The sequence below is a fragment of the Carcharhinus amblyrhynchos genome, chromosome 18 (genome assembly GCF_965287045.1).
Source record: "Carcharhinus amblyrhynchos chromosome 18, sCarAmb.v2.hapA, whole genome shotgun sequence".
Lineage (NCBI taxonomy): Eukaryota > Metazoa > Chordata > Chondrichthyes > Carcharhiniformes > Carcharhinidae > Carcharhinus > Carcharhinus amblyrhynchos.
Genome location: NC_137341.1, coordinates 51,697,139 through 51,714,750, shown reverse-complemented (window position 1 = coordinate 51,714,750; position 17,612 = coordinate 51,697,139). Strand labels below are relative to the sequence as shown.

Here is a 17,612-nt window from a genome sequence, read left to right as displayed (position 1 = left end):
GGCTTATGTTTAAACTTCTTGAACATAGCGTATTCCTTTGGGAAAATTGTGTAAACTCTGTGCAGGACATGCAGATAGCTTACATGTGTAGACTTCTCATTACTTTGCTTCATGATGATGAATTTCCCAGTGCACCAGTCAACCATACAGAATAATATCCTCTTTAATCTCCTCTCCATCCTTATACTCTCCTTCACTAAGCAGCTTAGCTGGACCTGCACCGGGTGACTTTATTTCTGCCGTTAGTTCACTTTTGGAGGAGTCCTGACGAGTATTTTGGCCAAAATAGCCCCAGTAATGAATTCTGAGTGCTCTGGAAGTGATTCAGTTTTTAAGAACTGCCACTTCCATTAAATACTGAGACTTGATTAGAAACCAAGTTTTCCTGATGGGGACCCCATATTCTTGTGCTAGCAGGGTTAGAATCACCCTTAAACCTTGCTGCAAAATCAGTAACGGATGAGAAATTTTTATCGCAAGGTTTGTATTTGCTGTGCTGCCTGCAAGTTTATTTGAATATCTTCTAATTCATAATGTTCTAATGACAATTGTATTCAGGACTTTTGTCTTTCTTTTTGCATTACAATTATAGTAAACATATGTTCTCAAAGATGTGCGGGTGGATTGGCCATGCCAGTGTCAGGGAGATTGGCAGAGTAAATACATGGATTATCAGGTTAAATATGCGGGTTATGGGGATAGGGCCTGGTTGGGATGGGTTGTTGGATGCAGGCTTGATGGGTCAAATAACCTCCTCCGGCAGTGCAGGGATTCTCAGATTCTGTTCTATTATTTGATTCTATTCTATCCTATTCTATGATTCTATTCTGTTCTATATAATACCATTTTCAATTTGTGAAGTTTCAAAATTCTCGAGTTGAAAATAATTTTCTCCCTTTAACAGGTTCCTGGTGATTTAAGTCAAACCTCCGAAGACCAAAGCTTGTCAGATTTTGAGATGTAAGTTGACTCTTTCTTGATTTGTATACCTTACAACTCTTCTTCAGAGAAATAATTGTGAAAACAATTAAGATCGTTTCATTAAATTTTATCTAGCTATCAGTATCAGTACTTTTAAAATGCATTCATTTTGGTGTCTCGGTGACGAAGAATAATCAGTTACTGGAGAATGTTTAACAGATGACAATCAGTTAACTGAAGTTTGCAAGCTAAAATATCCCACTGACATTTTGGTCCTCATTGTGTGAAAGATGGACTGCTGTTAGTAATTAGAAACATTTTATATCAATACATCGACTAGTTCAGGTTTCACCAGAATAGTGGTGACTAGTGAAGTGCCGCAGGGGTCGGTGCTGGGGCCTCAGCTATTTATTATTTATATAGATGATCTGGAGGAGGGGGCTGAGTGTAGGGTAACAAAATTTGCTGATGACACAAAGATGAGTGGAAAAGCAAATTGTGCGGAGGGTGTGGAAAGTCTGCAGAGGGATCTAGATAGGCTGAGCAAGTGGGCGAGGACCTGGCAGATGGAGTATAATGTTAGCAAGTGTGAGGTTATCCACTTTGGCAGGAATAATAGTTGGAGGGATTACTGTTTAAAGGGCATAATGCTGCAGCATGCTACGGTGCAGAGGGACCTGGGGGTCCTTGTGCATGAGTCGCAAAAACCCAGTCTGCAGGTGCAGCAGGTGATCAAGAAGGCGAATGGGATGCTGGCCTTTATAGTGAGGGGGATAGAATATAAAAGTAGGGAGGTCTTGCTGCGACTGTACAGGGCAGTGGTGAGGCCGCAGCTGGAGTACTGTGTGCAGTTTTGGTCGCCGCACTTGTGCAAGGATATTTTGGCCTTGGAGGGAGTGCAGAGGAGGTTCACTAGGCTGATACCGGAGATGAAGGGGTTGGACTATGAAGAGAGACTAAATAGACTGGGTCTGTACTCGTTGGAGTTTAGAAGGATGAGGGGGGATCTTATAGAGACGTATAAGATAATGAAGGGGCTAGATAGGGTAGAGGTAGAGAGATTCTTCCCGCTCTGAAAGGACAGTAGGACTAGAGGGCACAGCCTCAAGATAAGGGGGGTGCAGTTTAGATTGGAGTTGAGGAGCAACTTCTTCACTCAAAGGGTGGTGAATCTCTGGAATTCTCTGCCTGTTGATGTGGTGGGGGCTACCTCGCTGAATATATTTAAGTCACGGGTAGATAGGTTTTTGGTAGGCAAGGGAATTAAGGGTTATGGAGAGAAAGTGGGAAAGTGGAAGTGAGCCACTTCAGATCAGCCATGATCTTATTGAATGGCGGGGCAGGCTCGAGGGGCTAGATGGCCTACTCCTACTCCTATTTCTTATGTTCTTATGTAATAGTTGAGCTACTACAGGACAGAAAAATGTGTAGTTTTATGATGAAAGTGGTGATTGCCAGAGAATAACAACTGTGGGACACAGGACATAGGACTTGGAGCAGCTGTAGGCCTTTTGTCTCTTTGAGTCTGCACTGCCATTTGATAAAATCATGGCTGATCTGGTCATGGATTCAAATCTGCTTTCCTTTCTGTCACCTGTAATCCTCAATTCCCTTCTCTATCAAAAATCCACCTAGCCTTGAATAAATTCTCTGACCCACTGCTTTCTGCAAAGACAATGCCACAGACCAATGACCCTCTGAGAGAAAATATTTAACCTCATCTCCATCTTAAATGGGACACCCTTTATTAAACTGTGTTCCCTAGTTCTAGTCTTTCCCACAAAAAGAAACATCCCCTTGGTATCCACCCTTTCCATTCCCCTCAGTATCTCGTAAAGTTCAATAAGTTCACCTCTTATTCTTCTAAATGCCGATGGCTATAGACCAAATCTATTTAATCTTTCTTCATTATAGAAGCTCTTCATCCCAGGAATGAGCCAAATGAACCGTCTCTGAATTGCTTCTAATTGCAATTAGATCATTTTCAGATAAAGAGACCAAACCTGTACACAGTAATCTCGATGTGGTCTTACCAAAGTTCTGTACAACTGCAATAAAACCTTCTTCTATATATATTCCATTCCCCTTGCAATAAATACCAACATTTAATTTGCCTTCCTAATCACATGCACATTAATTTACTCTGGTTCATCTAAAAGGACCAGGACTTTGTAATCCCTCAAAGTCTACAATATCTATCCATTTAAATAGTACGCTGCTTTTCTATTCATCCTGCCTGAATGACAAGTTTACAACTTTCCACATTATACATTAGCTGCCAAATATTTGTGCACAGTTATACAGAAGAAGAGGTTTAACTTAAACAGTCCTGAATTCTCCCCACGCCACCCACCTGTAAATAGAATGGTGTTTCAGTTTTGATTTCTCCCTTAGTAAGTGGTGTGTATTTCTCACCCTCAGTTTTTGTATGATCCAATTTCTATTAATAACCCAACAGCAAATATAAGGTAGGATGAACCCAGTGAGATTAGTTTATTTGCACAAAGTCAAACACAAGAGGAGCGTTTCATTTTCACTAATACAATAAAGAAAGGATAAAGAAAGAAAGAATTACAGGGCAAAGACCAAAGTAAAGAACTATTGTTTCTCCTGAGTCCTGAGTCCATCATCAAAATCCAGTGGTGTATTCCTCACAGTGATTGGCAGGTTGAAAATGGATGCTGGATAATTCACTTTTCTAGTAGAGATGAATTTGGACAATGAGATAGGTTTGCAGAAATGAAGTAGTCCTGTAGGCAATGGTACAGTGGTTCAGAAATTCCAGTGGAAACAGTGTAGATGGGAGCCAGGTATTCAAACCCAAACACAAGCCCTCTTTCTGTGCAGCTGTTTCATAGATGGAAGATGGCTGACTGATTAGCAGTCCAGCAGTATAACTGGTTGTCTCAGTTAGGAGGGTTCTCACTGGATTCCCACCTCTTCACTTTGGCTTTGATAAATCTGAAAAAGACCCATTTATTCCTTTGTGTGTGTTCCAACCATTAAGAATTTGAAAGGAAAATTGCAGTGTCCTTTGTCCTAGTAGACTCCAAGCTCACAAAGGCCTGGCCTTTGAAATGTAGGTGGCATTTGTATAATTCTGTTTGAATTTGGTCTCTGCAGCCCATTGGTGTCATTAGTGTATCTTCAGAGGTAACAACACAAATTGCTTCAGTCATTTTAAAAGGTCATTGTTCAATTTTTAAAATGTTAGCAGTTTGCTACGATAATGTATAGTGTGCTGGTTTAGCCCATTACACCATTCACAGCCTATTTATATCCTTTTGTAGACTCTTTACTTACTTCACAACTTAATTTCCCACCTAACCTGGTGTCATCAGTAAATGTAGCTACCATATGTTCAGTCCTTTCATCCAGTTCATTGATATTGATTGTAAATAGTTGTGACCCCAACACTGTTCCCTGAAACATTCCAGTAATTACACCTTGCCAATCTGAAAAAAGATCCATTTATCCTTACTCTCTGCTTCCTGTTAATTAAGCAATCATTTATCCATGTTAATATGTAACCCTCTACATCTTCTGCAGTCACCTTAACAAATGACATTTGGAAATCCAAGTATACCACATCTACAGGTTCCCCCATTATCCATCTTTCTACTTATTTCCTCAAATAACTCTAAAACTGCCACAAATCCATGCTGATTCTGCCAGATCCCATATTGATTTTTTAAAAATATCCTGTTGTAATCCGTACCTTAGATGTTCGGCATGGCCTATAATTTCCTGTCTCTATCCTTCCTTGAATAAAGGTGTCACGTTTGCCGTTTTCTAATCAGCTGAGACCCTGCCAGGATCAAAGGAAAATTTGGAAGAATTATAACCACTGTGCTAAGCCAGCAGCCACTTTTTTTAAGGTCCTAGGATGCAGGCCATCTGGTAGACCATAAGACATAGGAGCAGAATTAGGCCATTTGGCCCATTGGGTCTGCTCCACCATTCAATCATGGCTGATATTTTTCTCATCCTCATTCTCCTGCCTTTTCCCCATAACCCCTGACCCTCTTATTAATCAAGAACCTATCTATCTCTGTCTTAAAGATATTCTGTGACCTGGCCTCCACAACCTTCTGCAACAAAGAGTTCCACAAATTCACCACTCTCATGCTGAAGAAATTCCTCCTCATCTCTGTTTTAAAGGATCATCCCTTTAGCCTGAGGTTGTGCCCTTTGGTTCTAGTTTTTCCAACTAGTGGAAACATTTTCCCCACGTCCACTCTATCCAGGCTTCGCGATATCCTGTAAATTTCAATAAAATCCCCCCTCATCCTTCGAAACTCAAACCAGTACAGACGCAGAATCCTCAACCGTTCCTCAAACGAAAATCTCTTCATTCCTGGGATCATTCCTGTGAACCTCCTCTGACTTTTCCAATGCAAACACATCCTTCCTTAGATATGGGACCCAAAACTGCTCACAATACTCCAAATGGGGTCTGACCAGAGCCTTATACAGCATCAGATGTACATCCTGCTCTTGTATTCTAGCCCTCTTGACATGAATGCTAACATTGCATTTGCCTTCCTAACTGCTGACTAAACCTGCACGTGAACCTTAAGAGAATCTTGAACAATGACTCCCAGGTCCCTCTGGTACGAGGGACTGAACAACCTTCAGACCTGATACTTCTCCCAGCACCCGTTCCCTGGCGGTGATGATTATTTTACGTTCTTCACTTCCTCTTACACCTTGATTTTCAGGTATCTTTGGGAAATTTCTAGGTCTCCAAGTGTAGACAAACCCAAAATACCTATTCAATGCATCTGACATTTCCTTATTTTCCTTGATCAATTTCCCAGATTTTCTCTCTCCAGAGATGCTGCCAGCTTCGCTGTATTTTCTGTTTTTGGTTCAGATTTCCAGCATCCACAGTGTTTTAGAATCATAGAATCGTACAGTGCAGAAGGAGGTCATTCGTCCCATCGAGTCTGCACTGACCATAATCCCAGTCAGGCCCTATCCCCATAACCCCATGTATTTACCATAGTTAGTTCCCCTGACACTAAGGGCTAATTTAGCATGGCCAATCCACCTAACCCACACATGTTTGGACTGTGGGAGGAAACAGGAGCACCCGGAGGAACTGCCTGCTGCAGTTGTAGATGCGCCTAGTTTGGGGGCGTTTAAGAGATCCGTGGATAGGTTTATGGATGGAAAGGGATTGGTTTAGGTTAGAGGGTCATTGCTTTTTTAATTGGTCGGTGCAACATCGTGGGCCGAAGGGCCTGTTCTGCGCTGTAATGTTCTATGTTCTATAAAAGGACCTGGACTTCAAGGTGAGTCCGAGGTTTCATTAGGGCCAGGCGGACAGAGCCTGGTGAGAGAGTTGCAAGCTGTGGTTTGTCAGGGCAGAGGGTGGAATGCAGGAGGGGAGCAGAGAACTCCAGAGAACAGGGTGCCAGAATAGGAAGGCCCCACCAGTACACAAAATTAAGCTGATCTTTTTGTACACCCTAGCTATGACTGTAACACTACATCCTGCATCCTCTCCTTTCCTTCTGCCTAATGTACTTTATGAATGGTATGCTTTGTCTGTATAGCGCACAAAAAAAAACTTTTCACTGTATCCAATACATGTGACAATAATAAATCAAATTTTTAAAAAATAATAAAATGGGCACCAGGTAACTGCACCACATGGTGCTAACACCTTCTGCTGGGGGTTAAATCCCATCAGTGGCAGGAAGAAGTCTTTAAGTAGCCATTAATTGGCTCCTTAGGGCCTTAATTGACACATGGGTGAGTGAACCACTCGACCCTTCCTCCAGTGTGGGTTAAATCCCAAGAGAAGCCGATAACTGAGGAAAATGGTGAGGGACATTATCACTGCTGCCATGGTGCTCAGTTTTAGTTCTCTGAACCTGCTCGCAGCCTGCGGGGAGCCAAAAATTCCATCATTTAGCTCAAAAGTATTGTATGAAATAATGCGGATGAAGTCAGCCAGAAAGATGTCCAAAAATATTGATCCCAGTGGCATATTTTTGAACAGAAGCTGAATTCTGTGGATGCTGGAGATCTGAAATAGAAACAGAAAGTGGTGGATGAACTCAGCAGGTCTGGCAGAGTCTGTGGAGAAAAACTGAATTAATGTTTCAGATCTAAATGATCCTTCTACAGACCTTTTTGAAGATTATTTGAAAAGGTGATTTCACTTCAGAACGTTGCCTGACTTTTGTTTGTGTCATTTACACCCCGCCATAATCACTTTAATGGCATAACTACAACAACATATTGCTCCTTTTTCAGCATCACTGAACTGCCATCTTTGTGTCAGTATAAAGTGATTTTGGATGTGCATCAATGTGAGTATCTGAATCCTGAGCACAATGACAACAAAAAAACCCTTGTTTCCACCCAATCAATACACCAACTCTGTGTATGGTGCAGAAAATGTGATGGGGGAGCTTTTGATGCAAGTTTATTCCATAGGAGAGTGAAATAAGCTTTCCAGATTTGACGAAAACACAAAGATAGGTGGAAAGGCTTGTTGTGATGAGGATACTGTGATCCTGCAATGAGATAAAGATAGATTGGAGGACGGGATGAAAACCTAGCAAATGGAGTTTAATGTGGGGAAGTGGGAGGTCATGCACTTTGGTAGGAGGAATCAAAAGGCAGATTATTATCTAAATGCAGAGAGACTAAAGATGAGTGAAGTACAGAGGGATCTGGGTGTTCTTGTACATGAATCACGAAAATCTAGCAAGCAGGTCCTACAAGTAGTTAAGAAGGCAAACGGCATTTTGACCTTTTTGCAAAAGGTTTGGAGTTTAAAAATAGGGGGGTTTTGTTGCAATTGTACAGGGTGTTGGTGAGGCCTCACCTGGAATTCTGTGTACAGTTTTGACCCCCTTACCTTAAAAAGGATATAGTAACACTGGAGGCAGTCCACAGGAGATTCACCAGGCTAATTCCTGGGATGAGAGGGTTGTCCTTTCAAGAGACCAAATAGTCTGGGTCTGTATTCCTGGGAGTTTAGAAAAGTGACGGGTGACCTTATTCAAACATTTAAGATCCTGAGGGGGCTTGACAGGGTAGATGCTGAGATGTTGTCAGTCATGGAAGAGTCTGAACAAGGGACATAGCTTCAAGATAAAGGGCCGGTCACTTCAATTTCTTCTCGCAGATGGAATTCTCTGCCCTAAAGGGTGTTGGAGGCTGGATCATTATAAATATTTAAAGTGGGGGTGCATAAATATTTGATAGATCAAAGAATAAGTTTAAAGTTTACTTATTCGTGCCACAGTAGTGTTACATTAACACTGCAATGAAGTTACTGTGAAAATCCCCTAGTCGCTACACTCCGGTGCCTGTTCAGGTACACTGAGGGAGAATTTAGCATCACCGATGCACCTAACTGGCACGTCTTTCGGACTGTGGAGGAAACCTGAGCACCAGAAGACACCCACGCAGACACAGGGAGAACGTGCGGACTCCACACAGACAGTGACCCAAGCCGGGAATTGAACCAGGGTCCCTGGCGCTGTGAGGCAGCAATGCTAACCATTGTGCCTCTCTGTACAAGGCAATGGAGAAATGACATAGAAAAGGGGTTGAGGCCAGTATAGATCAGCCATACTTGTGTTGAATGGCGGGGCAGGCTTGAAAGGCCTGGTGGACAACTCCTGCTTCTATTCCTTGTGTTGCTGTGAGTTTACTTCAAGCTGGCAGGTCATATACATCCTTGACTCATTCCCCAGCAGATTTGTTTGGTAACATTAACAGTATAACTCCGATCTTCCAGCTGGGTATCTATTACACTGTACAAACAGCATTCTGAATGACACTCTGTTTCAGTAACAGAATGACACACCATAATTTCTTATTAATAGAAAAGTACCATTAAATTCCGCAAGTAAATTTTATTTCGATTTAGACATTTGACTAATTACGTGGCATATCCCACAAAGTCTTTAGGGGATTTTGGTTAAGTCGAGCAGCATGGTTGGTGCAGGCTTGGCGGGGCGGAAGGGCCTGTTCCTGTGCTGTAATTTTCTTTGCTCTTTGTTCTTTGTCTTGTCTTTGTTTCAGGTGGAGTTTTGCTTTCAGGTCAGATGCTGTCTTCAGTAATTTCCTTTCTTGGTAGTAATTGACGTGCGAGTGTTGAAACTCAGCATTGTTTTTGCCTCAGTATTTCTGGACTCCAGTTATGTTGGGTAATTGCTGCCAATTTTGTAGCTGTCACATTAAATAACTCAAAGTTTCAGGTTTTAATTTCAGAATCTGCTGGAAACCTTTTCATTAGCTGGAGGATTTGTCATGTTTTGATTGAATTTATTTTGGTGGAAGGTCAGCTTAGCCAAATCTGCCAGAGTTTTTCTCTGCATTTTCCTCCTTATTTATTTGTTGGTTTTGCTGAATTCCTGTGCGTGACATTATTGTCTTACAGTTTCTTGTTTTCTGTCCGTTGTTCTGGGTATTTAATTATATTCACAATAACGTCACTTGTTCTTTCCTCAATCTAAGACATTAGTTTCTGAAATCGTTACTTGAGCTTTATTTTATTATTGATTTGCACTAATTCTGCAGTGGGATGTTATTCACTTTCCATTTTCATTTGAACTAATAGGTATTTGGATTTGTCACCACTTTCAGTATTTGTTTGGTGGTCCTGAATCTTATCCCTTAATCTATTGATTAAGGTGGCACAGTGGTAGCACTGCTGGGAGCCGGATTCAATTCTGGCCTCGGGTGATTGCCTGACTGCCTGTGTGGAGTCTGCATGCTCCCCCCCCGCGTCTGCATGGGTTTCCTCCGGGTGCTCTGGTTTCCTCCCACAGTTCAAAGATGTGCAGGTTAGGTTGGTTGGTCACGCTAAATTGCTCCTTAGTGCCCCAAGATGTATAGGTGAGGAGGATTAGCAGGGTAAATATATGGGGTTGCAGAGATAAGGGCTGGGTGAGATTGTTGTCAGTACAGGCTTAATGGGCCGAATGGCCTTCTTCTGCACTGTAAGGATTTTATGATTCTGTGATATGATTTTCATCTTTCAGACAATCAGTCATGCGAGCTATAACATTTCTTGTGGTAGACAGCAGCATACCTGAGCATAAGTTGTGACTTTTTGACCTACTTTGATTTGATTTATTATTGTCACATGTATTAGTATATAGTGAAAAGTATTATTCCTTGCATGTTGTACAGACAAAGCATACCGTTCGTAGAGAAGGAAAGGAGAGAGTGCAGAATGTAGTGTTACAGTCATAGCTAGGGTGTAGAGAAAGATCAACTTAGTGCGAAATAGGTCCGTTCAAAAGTCTGACAGCAGCAGGGAAGGAGCTGTTCTTGAGTCAGTTGGTACGTATCCTTGGACTTCTGTATCTTTTTCCCAACGGAAGAAGGTGGAATAAAGAAGTTCATCAGAAGTAGTGACTTAGCTTTCACTTCCTAACTTGATAAGTATCATGGTTTTGACAACATTCTGTTTCTTAGCGTTAACTAAATTCTGTTATCAATAACAAAAAGACTTTTGTGTCTTTTGCGAAGTAATTAAATCACATTTCCAGTAACATCGTATCTCTGACCAATTAAACAGTAAACTAACCCTGGAAAATGTTTTTCCCAGTCGTTTGTCTACAAACTGATTGCAGCAAATGTATATTTGCCGCCTTACAAAATGTGATATTGTTCTCATTGTTGTGAGTTTCTCTTGCTGACCGAACTCATTATTAGTCTGTCTGTAATTATCACATTGAGTCTCTGTCCTATTTGCATTCCTGCTCCCTTTGCCACTCATCATTTATGAAGCTTTGCTTTGAAGTCCATTGTCTTGCATCTCAGTTGCAGCTTTCTTCTGCTCTGGCTCGTCACTTCAGATCTTGTCAGAAGTCCTTGTTTTTGCATCTTGTTATTCACATCCTTTCATATTTAAATTCTTTTTCACAGCACTTGTCACATATCTCTTCATTACATTGCAATTGCTTTGGTGGTTTGTGACTCATGAAATTTTATTACAACAGCCTGATTGCATTGTGTTGAGTTACATTATTGTGAGTGACTTGGACCAATTTTCATTGTATTTGGTCAGATAATCCAATATTTTTCTTCTAATGTATGATTCTTGAGGTGCTACTGCATTGTTTCTCACTATACTGGACATATTAGCTCAAATACAATGTACAATTGTTCAGCATATTGGATTGTATTTGCTTCATCCAGTAACGTTGCTGTCTCATTATGTATTGCTTTTGTCCCAGTCCAATTGCAGCAGACCATTTATCATTCTAATCGATTGCTGCAATCCAAATAAGAGGTATTCAACACATTGTACTGGGTTGCATTGCAGCATGACTTCTGGAGTTGCATTAACACCGATAAATTGTCTCACTTTCCACTATAAAGTTAAAAGTTTATTTATTAGTCACAAATAGGTTTACATTAACACTGCAGTGAAGTTATTGTGAAAACCCCCAAGTCACCACACTCTGCCGCCTGTTCGGGTACACTGAGAGAGAATTTAGCATGGGCCATTGCACCTAACCAGCATGCCTTTCAGACTGAGAGGAAACTGGAGCACCCGGAGGAAACCCACACAGACACAGGGAGAACGTGCAGACTCCAACTGACAGTGACCCAAGCTGAGAATCGCACCCCGGTCCCTGGTACTGTGAGGCGGCAGCAGCACTAACCACAATGCCACCATGCCGCCCCTTACTTCAATGCTGATTGCTTCTTACTTGTTTTTATGGGGTCAGACTGTTTCTTTTCTTCCTCCTCAAATTTGGGGTAAGATTCCTGAATTTTACTCTTGTTATCCTTTGAATTCTGTCTCTTCTATATTGACTGTAGTGGGGCGAATAGACAAAATAGTGCCACTCTGGCGGCACCTGTATCTGGAACATGTGGATTTTTCAGTTGTAATGGTCCTGCAACAGTCAGCTCTCATTATCCAGTGCCACTAATAGCAGCCTCTGGTCTCTGCAGGTAAATGGGAAATCCAAAGGCTGCTGTCACTGATGCTCAGTCCCTCCACAGGATGAGCTTTTAAAAATCAGTGAATTGACAAGATTACCTTTTTAGGCCAAAATATGGCTGTGAAACCTATGATTTGTTAGTGAGGTATAGCTGAGTTTTTAGTCATACACTAAAACCACAACTGATTTGCTGCCTGTGGGAATTCTCTGCTGCGATTGGCTGCTTAACCTGTATGATGTCATCGCTATTTCCAGAAGCCAGGTGACTTTGTGGCAGTCACAAATTAACATTGGGGCAAAATGAATTCCACATGGCAAAGAACCCCAGGTCCTTGTGGATGGTTTTCTTGGAGGTTAAGGTGTGCATCACCACTTGAGCTGCTGACTTCACAATCCTACAGGGTGCACAGTTTCAAGTTTTCTTTTGGCCTTCTTGCACATTGGGTCTTGTCAGCACCTCTCAGAAATAAAGCTGTGTTTGGGAGCAGTGACCCAGAAAGTCAAATGCATATCCCCATCATTGAGGTGACGAGTGCACATTGCCTATTATTGAAGCCGTTTTCAAAATCTATCATGACAGAATGTTTTAAGTTAGAACCGCAGAGTGGTACAACAATTTTATTTAACGATAATACTCCAGCTGTAACTAAGTCAAAATGAGTGTTAACTGCACTGTTATCACAGAGAGTTGTTTTATATTATCAGTGGGTAGACGTCTATTATTCAGCGTGACTGTTAATATCCATACTTAAGGATGTAGCTGCTTTTCAAATCCATTTCCATTCCTGCTGTGACAGAAGGATAACCCATCGTATTCTGGAACTTTATTACAATGTTGACTTCATCTACCTCCAGTATCTGTCGCAGCAGGGTTACGCTTTCTGTCAATCTCAGAAATCCTTCTCACAATAAGTACCGTGTTGAACATATTTGGAAACAATAGATGCACTTAAAACAACTGAAGAATTGATAGTTGGCACTTGAGGCAATGTTTCAGAAATCATGAATATGGAATGCCTACAAGCTGCTTTAAATGAAATGTTACGAGAAATGAACAGCAATTTCTACTACAGGCTTGCTTGTTTTATTATATATGAAGTGTGAATTATTGAAATTGGCCCACGTTCGTGAGGTTTCAACTGTAGGATCTCCTGATGTTTGCTTTGATTCATTGATTCCTTCCAAATCTTTAAGTTCAAGTGATGGTGAAGATCCTTTATTCTGTTCGCCGTATTAACACCATTAGCAGAATACAGGCCTCTGACAGAATGTTTTAATGTCAGCTGTGAAACGTGCAATATTTTCCATTACTTTTGCCGGAAGTGCCAAGTTAGCAATTTTTCCAAATAAGTTAGTTTCTAAACGAAGTGGGACAGGTGCTGTTGAGGTGGTTCATGCTGCATATCCTGCTCTGATTATTTAACACGTTCTCTGAAATTGTCCTAAATGAACTGCATCCTTTTGATTCAGGGTAGACCATTTAGGATGGAGGTGAGGAGACATTTCTTCACCCAAAGAGTGATGAGCCTGTGGAATTCATTCCCACAGGAAGTAGTTGATGCCAAAACATTGAATGTATTTAAGAGGCGGCTGGATATAGCACTTGGGGTGAATGGGACCAAAGGTTATGGGGAGAAAGCAGGATTAGGCTACTGAGTTGGATGATCAGCGTGGTTGTAATGAATGGCGGAGCAGGGTCAAAGGGCCAAGTGACTCCCATCTTCTAGATTTCTATGATTATTTTGCCTGTAAGTTGTTTTGTAAATTCTATGCTTTCCTGTGAAATTCACTGTGGGACTACTTTGTTTCTGTCAGGGCTCACTGTGCGCTGATCAATGTGTGGATTCCGACAGTGTTCCTGCGTGGACGAGCTGCTAACGCTTTCCATGTTTACCAGGTATGAAACAAAGATACAAACATGAATCAAAATTAAACCTTCACTGTGTACATTGTTTGCAAGCCTTTTAAAATCTACACCATATGCCTTTATTTCACAGTGCTACGTATCCACAAAGTGTCCCTTTCTGTCCCCCCACAATCTCTATCCTCCTTTAAAAACATGAAATCCTCTGAATCAAAAATACTGCATGTTCTTGGTGGAGGGAGTTATATGATGACAAGAGATGGATAGGTTCTTGATTAATAAGGGGATCATGGTTTATGGGGAAAAGGCAGGAGAATGGGGATAAGAAAAAATCAGCCATCATTGAATGGCAGAGCTGACCTGATGGGCCGAGTGGCCTAATTCTGCTCCTATACCTTATTGTCTTATGGACAATGGATATAAGATAAACATTTGGCTCATTAGGTTTCTGCTTCGACAGACCATATACAATCTCTCCTCATGCATTCTGGAAGGAAAGTTATTTAAAAGTACCTCCTACAATCAGGATGAAAGGAAGAGTGTTCATCCATGTTCACATCTCCTTGTTCCAGCCTTGAGTTGCCACTCTCCACTGACTACCCCAGCTATGGAAACACAAGAAGCGATGTGACACCTGGGGCAGAATTTTCCTGTCCCACCCGCCAGGGGTGGACCACACAAAGGTTCATTGACCTCTGGCAGGAATTTCTGGCCTTGGGGGTGAGTGTGGCCGGAAGATCCCGCCCCTGGAATTTGTTAATCTTACACTATTTAGATATTGTATCCAATTTTGTTCACTGGATCTTTCTCTGGCTTCTAATTGACATATTAATTTGTCACCCTTGCTGATTTCAATGTAATTTATGTGAATGGGAAGTGTTTAACACATTCTAGAGTCTCTCCTTCAGCATATGTGGGAGGTGGAATATTTAAAGCACCTTTTAATATTATTAATCAAATATTTATCTAACCCTTTTACCACATTTCAGCATTTTTGTTTACTAAAAGGACGTGGGAGTGAATTGTGTATGTACTTTTATTTTAAATTGTGAACTCTTAAATGGTTAAATCTTTCTTGTTACAGCCAGTGAGATGAAGAGGGGATGGATATTTTAATGAGCCAACTCTCCTCACTGTTTACCAGAACAATATGTAATTTATTCTCTAACTAGCAGTAGAATGTACACTTGAGACAGTACTCTTAAGGTGAACAGTGTGGGGAGTAATATGCTGAGAATATAATTGGCCAGTGTTCCCAATTCAGCCTCACCAATGATGTATGGAAAAGTTAAAAACTTCTTTTAAGTTAATTGGGAAGATTCTCTGGCCTCATGTACCCAGGTGGAGAAACATGATCACACCAGGGTGATCCCCTTTTGGCACAAGATTGGCACTGCCAGTGGGCACTGCCATGTTGGCACTGTCAAGGAATGGGGCCTGAAGGGGCAGGGCCCATTGGTGAGCCCATAACAGGGGTTCACGTAGGGGTGTGCACTTTGATGCCAGTGATTAAGGGGGGGAGGGGAGGGGGCCTTTGATGCTGGCAAAGAGCGGAACCTGTGCCTTCATCTCTGAAGAACAGGCTGTGCCAACATCTTTAATTCCCACCCCTCCAATTCATTGCCACAAATAACCCCCACCCTCTAAAACATGACTGAGTCAGGGAGGGTCACGATCGGGATCGTGCTGAACACCTGGTGGGAATCGCTGGAGTTGTTGCTTAGTCAGTCTTTGGAGAATTTGACCCAAAGTAAAACACGTTTGTCATGGATTCAAATATTTGATTTATTTTGTGGATAACGACATTATCGAGAGTGAATGATTAATAATTACACACACATCCCTTGTTAGTTTGCTGGACCTGAACCCCAAGGCATGTTATGAAATCAGATTAACCCCAACAATTCTTTTTTGTTTTTGGCATAAATGTAAGGATAGAATGCTTCTCTCCAGGTATGATTCTACTGACAAATGAGGGTTCTTTATCAAAACAAGTTTTATTCATAACACAGTTTACAAACAGCCCATTTTAACAGTTGAACAATATTTAAAACAAAAGGAAACAATTCTAATTTCTAGCTTATCACTATTTCAGTTCCAATTTTCTCCTATGGTCTTCAACCACACTGCTATAAATCGAGTTTGTCCCATTAGCAACATCACATGACCCCGTATACCTAACTCACCTTCCATTACTTTAACTAAAAAAAAACACCCCAGGAGTGCTTTCTCATTTATAAACCAAACGTAATTAGCTCCATTCTAAGTAAACATTGCTGGGCTAAAATGAGTATATATTCTACTTTCCAGCATCTGTTAGATTCCCTCCAGACATACTGACTGCTTTGAGAAAAACGAACAGTGAACTTTAGACACTTCTCAGAGGAATAGAATATATCATTAATTCAGTTTCATCATACCTTTGACAATTCTATCTTAGTAAATCACACAAACCAGCCTCCCATCCATTGACTCTGTCTACACTTCACATGGCCTTGGAAAAGCTGTCAGCATAATTAAGGACCCCACGCACCCCGGACATTTTCTCTTCAACCTCCTTCTGTTGGGAAAAAGATACAAAAGTCTGAGGTCACGTACCATCCGACTCGAGAAAAGCTTCTTTCCTGCTGCCATCAGACTTTTGGATGGACCTACCTCACATTAAGTTGATTTTTCTCTATGCCCTAGCTATGACTGTGACACTACATTCTGCATTCTCTTGTTTCCTTGTCTATGAACAGTATGTTTTGTCTGTATAGCGCAAGAAACAATACTTTTCACCAAATGTTAATAAGTCAAATCAAATAGATATTTCTGCCAATTTTATTGTTTTGATTTTTTTTTTACTATTTTGATTTTTTTGTCTTTTTTTAATCCATTTTGATTGCAGTTCTCCCATGATCAATTGCTGCTGCTCCTTGTCCTTGAGGGGAGACATACTTTGCATTCTGATGGTGTTCACAAACAATCCCTCTTGCCACATTTTATAAATAGGATTATTTGTTCATGCGCACATTTCCTATTTTATGGAGCGAAAGTTTGTCTCCTTGCTGTATTGTGGGACAGTCACGTTCAATTTCAGTTCTGACAAATATTTTAATGACATGACCTAGTGACTGTGCCATTGATTTTTGCCTCAAGAGGATTCCAGTGAAGACTGAAGCCTTGAGGCTCTTCTCACATACTCTGTTTCTCTGAATCAGAGAATGAAACATTTATTAAGGGATGCTGACCAATGTCAATTGCAAATTCAATTGCCTGAACTAGTCACTCTGATGGCTGGAGGGGATATTGTGGGAATGGGAATTTGGAAAATGAATCAATGAAAGAAGTAATTCTGAAAATAGCAACTTGGAAAATCTTTCATTAATTTCTTGGGCTGCACTTTGCACGGGGAGGCGATGGCCTGGTGGTATTATCGCTAGACTATTAATTCAGAAACTCAGCTAATGTTCTGGGGGTTCAAACCCCACCACGGCAGCTGGTGGAATTTGAATTCAATAAAAAATATCTGGGATTAAGTATCTGCTGATGACCATGAAACCATTGTCAATTGTCGGAAAAACCCATCTGGTTCACTACTTCTTTTAGGGAAGGAAATCTGCCGTCCTTACCCAGTCTGGCCTACATGTGACTCCAGAGCCACAGCAATGTGGCTGATTCTCAACTGCCCTCGGGCAACTAGGGATGGACAAAAGTGCTGACCAGCCAGCAACGCCTGTATCCCGTGAATTAATTAAGAAAAGCACCCACGTCATCAGTGAATCCTTGCGGTTGCATTGATGAGATTTGACATTCAGTAATTTCAGTAGATAAAATAAATCAGGGAGAGAACACTTGAAATGTGCTGATAAGCTGTGCAGGTTATATGACTATTTAGTTCTCCTCAATAA

The 17,612-nt window shown here is 41.2% G+C and overlaps 1 protein-coding gene across 1 annotated transcript in view; it reads left to right on the top strand.

Annotated features, from left to right (window-relative positions):
- Positions 1–17,612, top strand: part of snx29 (sorting nexin 29) — a 538,494-nt gene that overhangs the window by 373,419 nt on the left and 147,463 nt on the right. The window contains exons 17-18 of the mRNA XM_080207008.1: positions 905–960; positions 13,671–13,752. Coding sequence (XP_080063134.1) covers positions 905–960; positions 13,671–13,752 — 138 coding nt within the window. The remainder of the gene's footprint in view (positions 1–904; positions 961–13,670; positions 13,753–17,612) is intronic.